This window comes from Aulonocara sp. 'chitande type north' Nkhata Bay, linkage group LG11 (assembly GCF_057382095.1).
Source record: "Aulonocara sp. 'chitande type north' Nkhata Bay isolate Kocher_YH1m ecotype deep benthic linkage group LG11, A_spYH_male_GT1.1, whole genome shotgun sequence".
Taxonomy (NCBI): Eukaryota; Metazoa; Chordata; class Actinopteri; order Cichliformes; family Cichlidae; genus Aulonocara; species Aulonocara sp. 'chitande type north' Nkhata Bay.
Genome location: NC_141354.1, coordinates 31384005 through 31400890, shown reverse-complemented (window position 1 = coordinate 31400890; position 16886 = coordinate 31384005). Strand labels below are relative to the sequence as shown.

Below are 16886 nucleotides of genomic sequence, written 5' to 3'. Positions count from 1 at the left end.
AAAAAAAACATTTTCTTTTGTACCACCAGCACATAGCTCTGTATCGATTAGTGTGGCCTATTTCTGTGTTTCAAATCAAAGCCTGATGTCTCACACATTCAAAGTTAACACCTCGCCATTCTTGCCTAATGTAGTCGTACTTTGCACTGTGCGATGAAACAGTAGCTCATGGAGGTAAGTTTGAGAATACGCTGGATATTTTTTTGTTTTTATCACTAACTCTTACTTAAATCGGGATTTATGCCATGTTTAAACTCAGCTGTCACTCACACTCATCTACACAGATACATCACATCTAACTGTGGTACAATCTGAACAGAGACACTACTACTGAAAATAAATACTATAAAGCATTATGCACCGTTCAAATTCAGCTTCTCACGAGGAGCAGTAGGTCAAGTCATGCCACTGGGAGGAGGTGAATGGTTTTAGGATTATGAAATGTTGTGACACTGCTAATGCAAAGAAACATCCTCAGACTCTAAGCCGAAGGAGTATTATAGGTGATGAATCGGATGATTGGTTGTTGTCGGGTCATTTGCAATGGGTTTGGGATGTAACCCCGTACTTATTCAGTTACTTTACATTTGCGACATATCATAAATCCAACATAGGGAGTGTAGCTGGGACATCACTGTTGGGAAGAGTCGAGGGACACAACGTGTGGTCAGGCATGACTTGCTGGCTGCCCCGATGCTTCAGTTCATCTGTTCAAAGAATTTGTAGGTGGGGTTTTCGTAGCCATGGTTTTGCATTTTGTTGAGCTGTCGTTCTTCTGGCGTGAGCATCGGGTCAACCTGCTGAGAGACACACAAGACCCTGAGTCATAACACACTAAAGACAAAGTCAGAAGCAATGATCACACCATGACCTGAGATATAACTAAACTGTGGGCTAGATGTGACAGAATGACAGAATGAGAGGATGAGGTCCACTATAATTTAATGTTTTTATGATGGATTCAACACAGTTTTTATACTTGGAAACTCACAAGAGCTACTTGGATAATACTGATGATACAGCACGGTCTTTAAGAAAAGTTGGTAAACCTGGGATGCTTTGAACAGCATGATTTTATGATAACATGATAGATGGCATCTTAGATTGCAGTTACAGTCAGTAAAAAAAAAAAGTTTGGAAACTTTTCACATTGTTTGCAGCTTAAATTTGCAAATGAATCAGCAATGCTGAGGTTACATGCTTTAGAAACATTGAATACACAGGCAAGAAGGACAGGAAGACATTTAGTGACGCACTGTATGACAGGAAGGATACTGTTTGAGGTCTAGCCCAGATTCTGAACTTTGAAAAACATTTCAAAACTTGATAATAATCATTATATGGATCTTAAAGTAACAGTACTGTTATTGATCTTAGTGCGAGCTCAATAGAAAGACTTGTTGTACGTGTAGCTGGAGCTAGCTGCCCATCACCAGTTAGAAGAGGGGTGTCAAACTCAAATACACAGTGGGCCAAAATTCAAAACTGGAACAAGGTCGCGGGCTAACATTAATATTTATTGGAAAAAAAATCTTCCTCCAGATTTAAGAATGAATCTCTTCTTATGGACTCAAACACGTTTTGCTGAAAAACTGAATATGGAACAAGCAAAGCTTAATACTAAACAATATATATATTAACAATAATGGATTGGATTTATATAGCGCTTTTCATGGCACCCAAAGCGCTTTACAATGCCACTATTCATCCACTCTCACATTCACACACTGGTGGAGGCAAGCTACAGTTGTAGCCACAGCTGCCCTGGGGCAGACTGACAGAAGCGAGGCTGCCATATCGCGCCATCGGCCCCTCTGGCCAACACCAGTAGGCAGTAGGTGAAGTGTCTTGCCCAAGGACACAACGACCAGGACAGAGAGCCCGGGGATCGAAACGGCGACCTTCCGGTTACAGATGCGCTTCCCAACCCCCTGAGCCACGGTATATTAGCTGTATAATACCAGTAAGCCAGCTCTAATAACAATTTGGTATGGCTTCGCGTTTGGTCCGCAGGCCAGAGTTTGACACCTATGAGTTAGAATCTCTAATTCTCAGTGTGCTTAATCTATGCAGTGTTGTTACATTGTTCAATGTGCTGAATATACATTTTATGTTAACAAGAACCTTTTAATATGAATAATAATAGCAACCGCTTGCATATTTTAGCACACAGGAAGTTACCATACTTTACATTTTGGCAAGAATAATGCTTTCCTGAAATGTTTGGATTGACATCCATGCTTCCAGTGAGTTGCTATGATCTTCACAGCTAAATATCAGAATGTAAAATTTAAAAAGAGTCTTTAAAAAGAGTTTAAACACCTTTAATATGTAGAAGTAAAGTGTTTTAAGGTCAAGTATGAATTGCATGTTCATAGGAACTTCACTTAAATGAATGGTCTAGCTGGGGTCGTACCTCAACAATGCCATGGCTGATAGTGCCGTATGGCTTCCTGCGCACGAGCAGCAGGCTTATTACCATCACCATGGCGATAGCCACAGCTACGACCAGCAGGCCCACCATGGCACCACGGTTGAATGTCTCCAAAGCATCAGGCTGCTGTGGAAAGACAGAAATATGTGCCAATAAACACAAGACACACATCAAGGCAAGAAATTGGTTTTCTGGCTTAAAGGAAATTATAATGCATATACTCTTACCAGTTCATCTCTAGCGATCTCATTAGGTCTGATCGCCTGCTTGAGCTCTGCAGAGGTGTTGATCTAAGAGCAGCAAGGGTAAGCAAAATTTTGGGTCACAGAAAACAGAACCTTTACACACACATAAGTCTATCAAAGATATGAAAAGCCTTTTAGACTGGCTACAATCTTACCTTTACCTCATATTCATAAGTAGGCCCTCTCTCAGATGTAGTGTAATCATATTCATCATCTGCAGACAAAAGTGCAGCAACATGTTTAGCTATGAGAAGTGTAACTCAAAACATACTACAATTCATACAAAAGAGGAAAATTCAGTATTAAAACAATAGGAAACCCTATCTTACCGTTCTTGCTGTTAGGCTGCAGCTCTATGGAGAAAATCAGGGGGGAAAAAAGCATCATTAACGAGAGCAACCTGGATGTCAAATTTTGCTTAAGTGCATATGATTAACAGGGACTGTGTACCAATGCGAGGGGGATAGGGCCTGTTCTGGAAGGCTCTCTCCTCTTCTTCTTCATCATCCTTCTCCTCCTCGCTGTCAGCAGGCAGAAGCTCCTCAGTCGTGCGGGTCTCAGAGAAGGAGGTGGTCATCAGCTCACTGATGTCACCTCGCTCTGCTCTGACCAGCTCCTCTGTGAATGAGACGCAAAGTCATCAACACAGATTTTAAAAGCATTAAAACAACAACAACAACAACAACAACACAGAACAGAAGCCATAGATGCGAAAATCTCTGTCAGGGCAGTATAACTTACGAATGTCACTGTGCAGTTCCTCAGCCAGTGTAGGATCCTTGTAAAGCAGGGCAAGACTCTGGTTCATTCTCTCCTCAATCACATGAAGGTGTGTGTACACCTGCAGGAAATACAAATTGATTCTGCTCATGCTTCTGACCAAAAGAGCTTAAAATGTGAGTTACAAAGGGGCGATATTAGCCTAAAATATTACATTTGTAATCCAAATTATTACTGATATCGTCCCTGTTTTTGTGTATTTTAGCAGGTTACTGTATAGCCTCCAAAATATTAATATGCTACTGGTATGCTTTAGTGTATTTTCTCTTTATTAGGATATGTTTCTGATCCCCTAGCACCCTACAGCAAAAATATGAGTCTTAGCTTTAACCAAATACACCCACTGTTAACAGTGTGCAATAACATAATTATTACCTGTTCATTTTTAAATGTTATTACTGAATTAAAATGAAAAGTGCTGCCAGATTGTAAATATTTTGGTGTCACATAAGACTGGCTTTGCTTTTAGTTGAATGAAAAGAGGATTTGTAGCTGCCTCACATCGTTGAGTTCTCTGTTTTCTGTGTGTTTCAGGGTCAGCAGACAAGAGACTCACGTGTGCAGAGCACAGGTGTGTGCTCACCTCATCCAAATACCTCACACGCTCTCACACACACACCTGGAATTTCATCTGCTCAGCCTTCTGGGGGTCAACCGCCACAATATGCTGGTAATGTCTCAATGTGTGTCTGCGGTCCTTCTGCTCTGCAGCCATGTAGCGCTTCAGCGCCTGCAGCACACGCTCTGGCTGGAAGACACAGTTCAGCAGCAGATAAGAGTGAGAAGTAAAATACCAGAAAATGAGACAAAGGCTCTTCTAATTTGCTGCCGGGTATAAATATAGACAGATCGACAAGATATCTGCAATTGTTTATCTCTGTCTTCTCTCCTCCTCTGTACTCCAGGGTAGTTTTACCTGAGGGGGATCAGACTGTACAGCTGTCAAATAGTTCTCCAGGGCCAGGCGGCGGTTGTTGTTGAGAATGGCCTCAACCCGGGCAAGATGAGTCTCCACAAGTCTCTGTCTCTCTCCAGCAACTTGCTCCTCCAGCGTCTGCAGCACAGACTGGAAATGCTGGTAGAGAAAAGACCATAATTATTCATTTTATCTGGGATACTGCAACTGTAAGTCAGTAAAGCGGGTTTGATAAATGCCTGCTTACCTCATTCAGGTCCTGTCTCTCTGACCTTGGCAGATTTTTTGACTGGTTGTCTGCCTCTGCCCATTCCTTCATGATCTGAGGGATTCAAACACACAGAATGTGTCCAGAGTGTGTGACGGAGACAGTCTTCTCATGAAACTCGGAGAACAAAAGACACCATCTTTTGTCACTTCAAAACTGATAGGACTTGTAGATACAGCTATCGTATTTGCTAACTAGGTTTTCTTTTTGGGGTTTAGGCATCAGTTCAACAACATGGTCTGACTGCATTTATAACAAAGAAAACACTGCAGTGGTGCTATGCAATACCACAAAGAAAACCCAAATAAAAAAAAAAAACAATCTTGAAGTTGTGTGACAGCTTTCTTATCATCATGACCAAAGATGCCGGTCAAATATCCAAAGAATATCCGATTAAAGAAGAAAATAACTTCAGTTATTTTCTTCTTTAATCTTTGTTTTGTGAAGAAATGTAAGAAAACAACTTGAAAATCTTGTTGTCACAGGATCGTCAGAGTAACATCTTCTAATTTTGTCATTCACACATTTTGTCATTTCCACATCGCACGATAAAATCTTAAACCCAGCCCTAATGGACATTTTCTTGGAAGCTATTTAAGTAATGTCTTTCAGTATCAGCTCCCCTGTATGGAGGTTGAACATGGACAGGCCTACTGTACTGTCATTTTCAGAATAAGATTAGAAGACAAGAGCAACGGATGAGCAAATCTCATTCCAGATTAATGAATCACCTGTCAAAAGTGTGACCTGCCAGCCAAGATGCCATTAGCCTGCTCTTAGCCCTGTGAAATTTACCTCATTGATGCGCTTCATTCTGCGTTCCTCCAGGTCTGTTTTGGCACGAAGGAAGTTGGCATGCTCAGTGTCGTCTACTGGCTTCTCAAAATAAACATCGACACCATCTGTGGGCCTAGCTGTAGTCACTAGATGGGAAAGACAGGAAACAGGTTGTTACTGTCACGTAGGCTGCAAGAGCCAAAGCGAAATTATCTTGCAATTAAAAAGGACAGTACAGGTCACAGAGCAACACCATCAAGAAAGAAGCAATGTTTAAAAAACTTGGAGTAGATATGTTTGAGTTCAAGCTATTTCATAATTTGTTTGTGATAACATTTTTTTTTAAGCTTGGAGGCCCAGATTGAGTATTTGACCTCAGCTTGGTTGGACTGGAAGTTACACCACGTCTTTTAATGAAATTAATATATATTCAGTATATCTAACACAAGGTTAGGATTAATACTTCTAGTGGTAACAAGTAATACTAAGCCACTGGATTTAACTTCATTTTTTTCTCATGTTTTTTTATAGCTTCCTTTACTTGAAATGAGCAGAAAGTAAAAGAAAAAACTGTAAAAAAAAAAAAAAAAGTGTAAATATACAGTCACAGAGTTTAAACGGTTTAATCCCTAACCACATAATTATGCTAGTTTGTTGTACCTGACAAGTTTTTTTCTTATTTAAAACCTATTTGTCAAATTTAATTAATTTGATTTAAATACAATAAAATAATAATTACAATTCATTTACATTTTTTAAAATTATATATTTTCTTTATGTGCTGTAATTTATTTCTTTTAATTTTTTAAATCTTGTATAAAACCTGCCTTTGCAGTTTACATTTTAACGTTTCCTGCAGTTGTTTACTCCCAGAGACCACAGTTTGTAGTACTCATAGTCCAGTATAAGATAAACATACTGATGGGGTGAAGGTTAAAAATATTTTGAGTAAAAATAAACCACTGACAACACCATAACATCACCCAACACAAATATGACTAAAAATGATCAACCAGTTTTGGTTTTTCATTGTTTACTGTGTTTCCCACACATAATGAGTACTATCAATATTTACTGCTCTGAAATTTAGAGTGAAGTGGTCAATTGCTCCATTTATTGCACGCCCCATAGTGAACCCTGCTGAGGTCTTGCTGTGCTATGCACCAGACTGATGTGACACACACACACGCAGACACACACACACACACACACACACACGCACACACACACACACGCACACACACACAGACACACACGCAGACACACACACACACACACACACGCACACGCAGACACACACGCACACACACACGCACGCACACACACACACACACACACACACACACACACGCAGACACACACAGACACACACGCAGACACACACGCAGACACACACACACACACACACACACGCACACACACACGCACACACACACACACACAGACACACACGCAGACACACACACACACACACACACGCAGACACACACACACACGCAGACACACACACACACACACACACACACACGCAGACACACACACAGACACACACACACACACACACACACTCATTTCATGAACTGAGCTGAGCTACAGAAAAGTAGAGCATGAAACCGACATGTGTGCATGTCTGTGGTGTAGATTTCCTACATCCAAGCATGAGGCGCACTGGTGAGTCCGTATGTGTCTGGAAATGGCAGAGAACCTAGTTGACATTTTTGGTAACAACAGTTACTAAACCATGAGCGGGGCATGATTTTTTTCTCTCTCTCTCAGCAATAGAAAGATGAACAGAAACAGTGAGGCAGACTTACAGCTGTCTCCCTTCATCAGAGGAGAAGAGGTGGTGGGTTTTTGGCTTTTCTCATAGTAGAAGGTGTCCAAGTAGTCCGATGTTTGGTAGGGACCCGAGTCGATAGGGTATTCATACTCTGTATCCTTCGTGGCCATTTCCTCTTCTTCCTCCTCTCCTTCTGCCTCATCCTCATCAACTTCTTCCTCCTCCTCTTCCTCCTGCTCCTCGTCCTCGTCTTCGTCTTCTACCACTTCATTATCTTCAAATTCCAAATCATCATCAAGATCTATTTCAGGAAAGGGGCTCGGAGTGGGTGCTGTCACTTTGGTTCTGTGTGGAAAAATGGGTGACTATAAATATTTCACACAAACCACAGCCTCAACCTACAACATGTCTGCATGGTCAAGCTGAATCATCTTACACAGAGCTGAGTTTTCCACTCGTCTGGAATGCAAGTGTCTTAGGACCAGCAGGGACGTCTCTTTCTTCTGCCTCTCCTTTATCACCAGAACTTCCGCGCCCCGGGCAGCACACGTATTCAACACCCCGGTAATGGTCCCCGCATGGCAACAGCAACCCGTAGCTGTGGAGCTCCAGATTGTCTGAAGTGCACTCCTAACACAGTCAAATTTCGAGTGTATTCAGAAGCAAATACATAGTGTCACAGTGTTTCAACACAGTGTCAAAAATACGTCGTTCATGACAGAAATGAAGGAGTGTGGCACCTCTCTCTGCCAGAAAATCATCTCTAGTGGGAGTTCTGACGAAGTATGACATCAAGAACAATACACCACAAAGACCACTAATAGCCAGCTAGCTCTGACTGTAATACAGTCAGAGCTAGCTGGCTGTATTAGTGTTTTTAATTGTGTGCCGGCTGAATGATTACAGAATGTGTCAGTCACATAAAGATTTCTCATCTTCTTTAAAATGATTGACCTCTCATGTCTTCATTGTGCAATTTTTAAATTGGTCTACAGTAGTCTGTTCCACACCTCCTTAGCAATGTTGTGCCAGTACATGAAACTCTCGCAGACATCCATCTGCTCCTTGTGGAGAAAACGGCATCGGTTGGGCACGAGCAAGGCCTCGCTTACGTACTCGCCCTCTGCAGCAGGAGAGAAAAAAAGGTATGTCAAGCAGTAGGACTATGATAACAGTTGAGATTCTTATTTGAATAGATTTATCAATACATATCAAACACGGACAGGCTATAGCAGACACTAAATGCAAGCGTGTACACAAAGTTTAGGGACTCCACCTAATAAAAAAAAATGTTTTTTTAAAAACCCCCAAAACATAATGTATGTAAGTATGAGCAGTTACTCATACTTATGTACGCCATCACTATTGATGAGAGCATGGTTTTGGTCTACGATCAAGAGACGAAACAACAGTTTTCAGTTGAAAAGTCTCTAAGTTTCTAAGCCCAAAGGTGGTGCATTATGTCAAAAGCTCAAAAGCCCAATCAGGACCATCGTCTCACACCATTTTTTTTCATGGTGGGGTGTACAAATCTACAGAACAAGGAGTTGCGTGTGGTGGTCCAGAGGTGCAAGAGTAGATGACCACAAGGCTGTGATCAGCTATATTTAAATCAGGTATTTTCTTTTCTTTTGTATCAAGTCCGATGAACCTTATCATGATGCCTTGTGTGCATGAACACCAGATGTGCGTTGCATAGATTACACAGATCAGAGGAAGGACAGTGAATTGGAAGTCTTAAATGAAGACCGGTGCACCAGTAACAACCGAAAGAGCATAAATGTATAATGAGCGACCACGTTAGACAGATAAAATGCAGTTACAGTAGCAAATCAAGAACACAGAAAAAATGTACTTTGCTTAAAATGAATGTAAAATATTTATTTCAGAGATCATAAATGCAGAATATTAACAGCCTTTCTTAATAAACCGAGCAGAAATGAACAGTTTACACAGTCTACACCCCTGTTTCCTTTTAATCTCTTACTGTTATCATTACTCTTCATTTAAGCTCATGCATGAGGAAAAACCCATATGAAAGGCACTGCTGTAGATATCAAACAAGCTATAGCAGGTTTCACAGTAAGATGCATGAACATGTAAGTTTTTAATTAATCCAGACTGACTTACTGTTCATTACATTTCATTTAGTCACTCATCCATCGTTAGCCTATTTGGCCACCTAGTGGCCAATAGCATGCTTAACCTGTTTATCTGCAAGTCTTTTCTGCCTCACAGTCCAGTTTTTAAGTGCTGCCTAACTACACTTCTAATAGTAATGCATTTACAAACGTGAAGTGATGGGAGACATGAAAATGCTGGTATTTGAACTATAAATTAAACATGCTGTGTTTATCTTGTTGTCTTGTGTATTAGTTACATATGTGTGGACACATTCACTTATTATTATTTTTTTTTACCCAGAATAAAACAAAACAAAACTAATCAGGATCACAGCCTTCACAGTTTAATTTAGACAATTAGCTTTTAAATTGCACATTAAAAGCTAATTAGAAAAAAAACCCAACACAACCAAACATGAAGCACAATCATCATAGGAATATGTGAAATATACTCTATTGTTTAAAAAATACATCAATTGGTTATTTTTGTTATTGTGTTAGAGTGATTTGTGTTGTTCTTACCCAGGCAGCGGTAGGGCAGGACTATGAACAGGCGTGTCTGGCAGTGCCCCCAACCTTTCTTACACCAGGCAGGGATGGTGACTGGTCTTTTGGACTCCTCTATATGGGATATTGAGAGCCCTGGGTACATCTGAGTGTATAGGTACATGCAGAGATAACGGAGACACAGAAACAAATAGGTAGATGGGCAAAACAGAGGGAATTAAGACAAAAGGAAGAGCAGATAGGGGTAAAATTGGTAAATTTGGGGCAGAGCAGAAGCAGCAGGATCAGGGAAGAAGAGGAGGGAGAGCAGTATCAGTGGGGAGAAGACTAACAAGGGAGAGCCATGCTATATATATATATATATATATATATATATATATATATATATATATATATATATATATATATATATATATATATATATATATATATATATATATATATATATATATATATATATATATATATATATATATATATATATATATATATATATATATATTGATTTGTCTAACACATGTCCTATCAAACCTATATATTCACAAATATATAGTGGAGTGATGGCGGTCTGTTGGAATATATATATATATATATATATATATATATATATATATATATATATATATATATATATATATATATATATATATATATATATATATATATATATATATATATATATATATATATATATATATATATATTTTAACTTCATGGAGCCGTGTAGGGGCATTAGTCTAAAGCCACATTAGATATAATAATTTCAATGGCCATTCTTGTCTTTTAATATTTCTAATTTGACACTGGACTATTTCCATTTTCAATTTAGGCCAATGATTTGAAGCACAAGCACATAATGAGATTTAATAAGCGAAAGAAATATGGCTGTAGCCTGCAGTCTGAATACACACTAAAATGCTTTCCTCACAAATATCAAGGAAAACGAGGGCTTTGTGTAAAAGCCATTTCAAATGCATAATATGTCAGCTAATCGGATTACTGTCCATTCAAGCTCATGGCTGCTGCTGTCTGTAGCTGCTGCATCTGCTTTGGCCTCCAGATGGTGCCTGGCTGCCTTTTCTATCATAATGTCAGCCTAAGGAGTGTGTGGAGAGCATGTGTACCACTAATAACTTTACAGCAGATGCTAAAGAGTACGCATACAGTAGCAGGTAACAAGAGGACAGAAAGGTAGATGGTTGGCCAGGTGAAATATTGTAATATTCCAACAGACCGCCATCACTCCACTATATATTTGTGAATATATAGGTTTGATAGGACATGTGTTAGACAAATCAAATTAGAGAAAAAGAATGTGAAATTTTACTTGACTCCCTTTGTTTTATACAGTTTGTTTTTTATTTATTTATTCATTTTTGCTGAGATCATGAAATAGTATTCCTAAACCAGCAATTTCATAATGCTGCTGTTCTAGTCTGGTCTTCATCAGAGCTGTTTAGTTTCCATTCGCTGAATTTCAATCCCCCTGCAAAGTTTTGCTTCCTACCTCCTGACAGTAGGACTGGATTTGGCTGGGCTCTTTGAAGCAGCTCTGGCGGCCCTGAGGATCCGGTTCCCACTGGCCAGTCTGTGTGTTCATGTGCAGGAGCTGACGGCCACAGAACATGGCAATCTGCGGCTCGGCCACCTGGGGGACTGGCCTGTTCACCTCAGCCATGGCCAAAGCCTAGAAAGCAAAAGGGGAGGGGCGGGGGCAAGACAGATGAGGAGTTAATATAAACACAGAAGCTGAGAATATTCTGTCTGAAGCTGATCCATGGTGGAGAGACCACAGATAATTCCTAAATGCACTCTAGCACTCTCCGACATTATAGACCAAGAGTGTAAGCCTGAGTGCAAGACAGAGTGAGCGAGAGATCGAAAGAGAAAGGGGAAAATGTGGAGGAAGTGAGAAGAGACTAATGTAGAAGTCTGCACACCGCTCGCTTTACGAGAAAACCTAAAATTCAGAAAAGATAGAACCATAGAACCGTCACTCTTGAAATGCCCCAAAATAAATGAAGGAACAAATTAAATGCCCAACTGTGAGATGGTGGGCCAGTGCTCCCTGTCTGCTGACACCACTGACATCTGAGGAAACAAGGAAGGGCTGGTAGAAGAAGGTGGGGGGTCTGTTACAAAAAAAAAAAAAAAAAAAAAACCCATACAAGAGCACGTAAAAGACTGCTTCCCCTCTCTCTTCTCCTTCCCCTCATCTGTGGCCTTCTAGGATGTTGCTATTGATTGTGGGATATGTTGCCTCTGCCTGTGGGGAGGGCCCATGGGACCCCAGTAGAGGAACAAACAGCAGCTAGGGCAGGGAGTCAGGTGTTAATACAAGCTCATTGACCGATGCACCACTTCACTACATTAACACACAGGACAGACACAGAGAGAGTCCAGGGAGGAATAAAGAAGAGGAGGGTTTAGGGAGAGAGGAAAAGGGTCTAAAAATGAACAAACACAGACTTCTTTTTAAGAAAACATAAGTGAAGGGAGCCTTAAAGTAAAAGTGAAGAAATACAGTGTATGCTTCATGTTCAGCTGGATCCCTGAATCATGTCTGCTGGAGAAAACGACACATTTACAGAACATATTCAAAGACTCCTGCAGGCCATGTAAAGTAAAAGGATGCAGGTTTCTTAGTAACAATTGAACATTCACAGAGACAACATGCAATGTTATTTATTGTCTAACCACGAAACTCCACAAAAAAGGGATCCCACACCCCAGAGTCTGTATACAGCTCATATGCTTTCATCTGTGCTGACAGAGAGAGAGACAGGCCCACTGACGACAGACAAGATGAGCGACGCTGAGCCAATTAGAAGGAAGTTGCCCAAAGGGAAGAAATAGAGGAGAAAAAATATGGGAGAGTGACGCCTGATCAAAGCCCTGCTTTGGCCAAATGGAGCTAAAGTGTTTGAAGTCCTAATTAAAATTCATACTGGGTAAAATAAATATATAAACCTCTCTGAGTAAATGTACAATAAATATAATAAGCCCTGAGCAGTCTGTGCATTATAATTATGCTGGGCAGGGTTTGTGTTTCTGCATGTCTTAGCAGATTTCTAACAAATTACGCATCTACTTTTCATTACCGCTCCCCATTTCCCAGAGCAGTTTTTTTTTAAGATTTGTGAATGACTTTATAGACCTCTTTAGAAATTGATTTATGTTTATTCATTTACATTATATGAATATCTCTTAGAGAGATATGCCTGAGATGACACAATCAGCACAAGTATCTCTTTCTAAAATCTAAACTACTTCCAGGGTCATAGGCTGTTAACATAATGCTCATAAGTGGCAGTTGTGATTTAAAGTCTGTAATTTTCTATAGTCATTTCATAAAAGTACTTTCTCCCTGATTAGCTTTTTTTTTTTTCAATGCTGCAAAACTGACTCTCTGAAAGAATGACGTTCTAGCGTTTTTAGCTGTCAGCACTTGCTGACATATTCATTGGGATAATTTACCCATCAAACAAGTTTCGGGTACCTGCAAGTCACAACCAGTTAATAACGGTAGCGAAGATAAACAAATGGAAACAATGGCTGCTTAAAAGGCAGGGGTTCCAAATTTCGAAACGTCTTGATTTACACAACCCCAAAAGAGATGTGATGCTGTGGAAAACTGTCATTTAACGACTGTCTTAAACTGCACTGGAAACGGAGATGATTTTCTGGTGAAAGTCACTGCGTAACGCAAAGGATTGTGTCAAAACAAAAAACTCCAGAGCACAGTTTTTGTGCTGATATTAATGCAAGAGGTGGTTTGTTTAACTCTGCAGTTATTGAGCCAGCAGAGTATTGATGAGTTTGATGACCATATAGTGCATGTTGCTTGATGGCAACACAACAACACTAAACTAGTTGGCCTGCCGGAAGTCCAGAGCTGCTATCAACCAAAAGCTATGAAACAAATAATAAACTAAAGAAGGCCTTGAATTGTTTAGCATATTAAATTCAATGTCACACAAGAGAAAAGATATAACTCCTCTTAAAAGAAGAGATGATTGAACGCAGGAGCTTTTTGGAATTTAAAATATGTGCAAAATTTAAAAAGAAAGGCAACACGATTCCACACAGTTTAAACACATGAGAACTGGTACTATCTGCATCCAAATATGGGTTTAAACCATCAACTAACAGCAACAGGGCTCTGTGTTTACATCTGATGGTCAGCTAGGACTAAGCATGAAAGTCATGAGTGGTTTGTCTCTGGGTGATTTACTCCCACATGTCAAAGACTTTCTTGTTAGGGTAACTGATTATTCTAAATTTGCTGTAATTGTGGATGGGAATGGTCTGTCCCACCAATGTATGAGCCCTGCGATGGACTGACAGCCTCTCTGGAGTCTATCAAAGCTCTCCCCTGATAGCAGCTTGGATAGGCTCCAACCCCCTGCAATTCTAGCTGGATAGTTGGTTATGTGAACAGAATTATATTCAGTAGTATAACATGTTTAGGTTAAAACTCTTTTATTGCAGCTCAACATTATTAAATATTATACCTGCTTAAAAGCCAACTGTTGCTTGTTACTGACAGAGCTGAATTGGATCGTTTAATTGGTTAAGTGTACTGTAAGATAAGCAGAGGGGAAGACTGCTGAAGTTGCTGAAACAATCTGTCTAGAGGAGCTGCTGAGCTAATGTCTAAATAGATATATCTCTTTGAGTCAGGGAAGGTCAGTGCCACAACGAAAAAGAAAGAAAGAAAAAAAAAAAACTTCCGGATATTTGAGAAGATAACCTGGCAGCTCCCTCTGGTCCAGCTCTCTCATTCTGTCTGCTCTCCACTACTGCACTTGCAGAAAATCAATGCTCAGCGACTGCAACTGTATCGCCACGTTCCCCCAATCAATAGCAGTCCATCAGGAGCCTGAGGCCCTGACCTCGAGCCTCACAAGTCTGCACTTCCAATCTCTAGTCAGATGCAGGACTAGATTAGACATTCCCTTATAACCAATACAACTGTACGATCTACAGTGTGTACACTTCTGGTCTGCTGCTCCACAAAGAAGCAGAAGCCTTAATTGTTGAAAGCGACAAGTAGAAGCATTCTTCTTCTCCACATTCTTTTCACCACTATAATCATCAACAACATCACATAAACATCAATCAGCGGCTGAAATCACATAAGCTACGAGGCCCATTTTACCCTGCTGCGTGAATACCACGTAATGTCTTTGTTTCACTGTTTTTGTGCCATTGTATTATTACAGCAATAACAGGAACTGTCATCAACATGCATCACATCTATTTATTCTTTCCAAAATGGTAAAAATGCTTTTAAGAAGCATTAGTTGGGGGGCATAAATATATTTTATGGTATTCCACTTTTTTTTTTTTTTTAAAGAAATGGAAATGGAAAATCACTTAATTCAATACTTAACAATCTCAGAAATACATTTGCCGAGGCTGTCTATGAATCTGATCGTGGCAGCTCTTATGTGTCATACCCCAGTTCAACACAGTCTTTAACTGCAGTGAATATTGCTGCTGAGTGTCCATATTTGGAAAACATGGGACGTTCATTTGCTTTATTTATGTGCTCATAATGCAACTTTATTGCTATGGCAGAAACTAATCCTGACATATATACTACCATGCAGCCATACTTGAGCGCACATGTTGTTCACTTGTTCACGTAAATAGCATTCTGACTCGAGACTAGAATGGGCAGTTCATAGAGAAACTGACTGCTGAAAGCTGATGTGGCTTGCTTGAACCTGTTGAAGCTTGCAGCAGCCTGTAGTTTCACCTGCCGAGTGTCAGGCGTCGCTGTGTGGATGTGAGGAAGAGAGGACCCAAATGCAACACCCACGGGTTGGTTAAGGCTGGTGTTTATTGTGATGAACGGATGAACACAACATGAGAAGTATAGCTGATTGACCGGAAAGACTGGTTGAATTACTGAACTGGAACACACATGCGGGATCGACGATGACAAGACAATGAACTGGAGGAAACTAAGGATTTAAATACACAGGCTAATGACCGGTCAGTACACAGCTGAACATAATCTGACTAATAAGACATAGGAGGTAGAACTAGACATGATGCGCACAGACAGAAAGCTGGCGTGGTGAAACAGGAAACATAGACATGTGGAAAATAAACAAAACAAGAAGAAATTGAAAACACTGGGTCAAAGGCCCAGGAACCATGACACCAAGCATGTGAGATATGGAAGAAAGTTTATATTTGAGTGTGAGAACAGCTGCAGTGGCTGGCCATTTGATAGTGAAAGGTTTTCAATTTGTTTGGAACTTCATTGTGGGCCAAATTCAGTAAGCTGTAAAGTTTTAAAGGAAATTATTTTTATGCCATCAACATCCATCCATCAACCACATATTTATACTTGGCCTAATTATACTTAATATTTAAGAACAGAACTATGTTTCTAGTGTTTAATATGTAGTATTCTTACTATAGGGTCATCTGGTGGAAAAATTGAGTGAAATTCAGCAGCACTTGAAGCACTTTGAATTGATTTGACCTTACCAAAAAATGAAATTGGTAACTTAAGCAAGTGCAAAATCTGCCTTGTGAATTTCAGTTGCACAACACTTTCTTGACAGGTTCCGGGAAAAGATGCATGCTAACATTCATCCATTTTGTTAGCCACGTAATCCAGGGTCATGGGCATACCAACGCACACGCAACAGAGCTTCTGCTGAGAGCACTGTTCTCTAGATTAAAGAGGCTTTGATGATCACGTGACTCTTCTTCTGCTGATATGTTCGGGCTAAACATTAAACATGTCCAGAACTCACACATACCCATTGTCAAAGTTGTGAGTAGAGTTCACCACTAAGCACTGCTGTGTTTCTGTAGAAGCTTACAGAGCTGGTAGACTTCAGCCATGTCTTAGTATTAAAAGGCATTATTTTTAAAAATTCAAACGAGCTTTAAAGAGTTTTTAACTGTAATTTAACTGAAGTAGGTAAGTAATGTTTTCAAATATTCAAACACTAAGTGTTTTCATCAAAATGCTGTACTCACTGGCTATATCACTTAAATAGACAATGTGAAGGATCAGGCTTTCATTCA

The 16886-nt window shown here is 39.9% G+C and overlaps 1 protein-coding gene across 3 annotated transcripts in view; it reads right to left on the bottom strand.

Annotated features, from left to right (window-relative positions):
• aplp1 (amyloid beta (A4) precursor-like protein 1) overlaps positions 1 to 16886 on the bottom strand; it is a 38439-nt gene continuing 21553 nt past the window's right edge. Inside the window, exons 2-17 of one of the 3 annotated variants that reach the window (XM_086312140.1) lie at positions 11338 to 11517; positions 9846 to 9975; positions 8211 to 8323; positions 7637 to 7830; positions 7235 to 7545; positions 5439 to 5566; positions 4623 to 4697; positions 4376 to 4534; positions 4079 to 4207; positions 3421 to 3520; positions 3130 to 3297; positions 3009 to 3032; positions 2835 to 2893; positions 2662 to 2724; positions 2417 to 2560; positions 1 to 800 (exon numbers count right to left, since the gene is read on the bottom strand). In XM_086312140.1, coding sequence (XP_086168266.1) covers positions 699 to 800; positions 2417 to 2560; positions 2662 to 2724; positions 2835 to 2893; positions 3009 to 3032; positions 3130 to 3297; positions 3421 to 3520; positions 4079 to 4207; positions 4376 to 4534; positions 4623 to 4697; positions 5439 to 5566; positions 7235 to 7545; positions 7637 to 7830; positions 8211 to 8323; positions 9846 to 9975; positions 11338 to 11517 — 2079 coding nt within the window. In that variant the 3' untranslated portion in view covers positions 1 to 698. The remainder of the gene's footprint in view (positions 801 to 2416; positions 2561 to 2661; positions 2725 to 2834; positions 2894 to 3008; positions 3033 to 3129; positions 3298 to 3420; positions 3521 to 4078; positions 4208 to 4375; positions 4535 to 4622; positions 4698 to 5438; positions 5567 to 7234; positions 7546 to 7636; positions 7831 to 8210; positions 8324 to 9845; positions 9976 to 11337; positions 11518 to 16886) is intronic. The other 2 variants (XM_086312143.1, XM_086312142.1) reach the window with 2 other exon arrangements.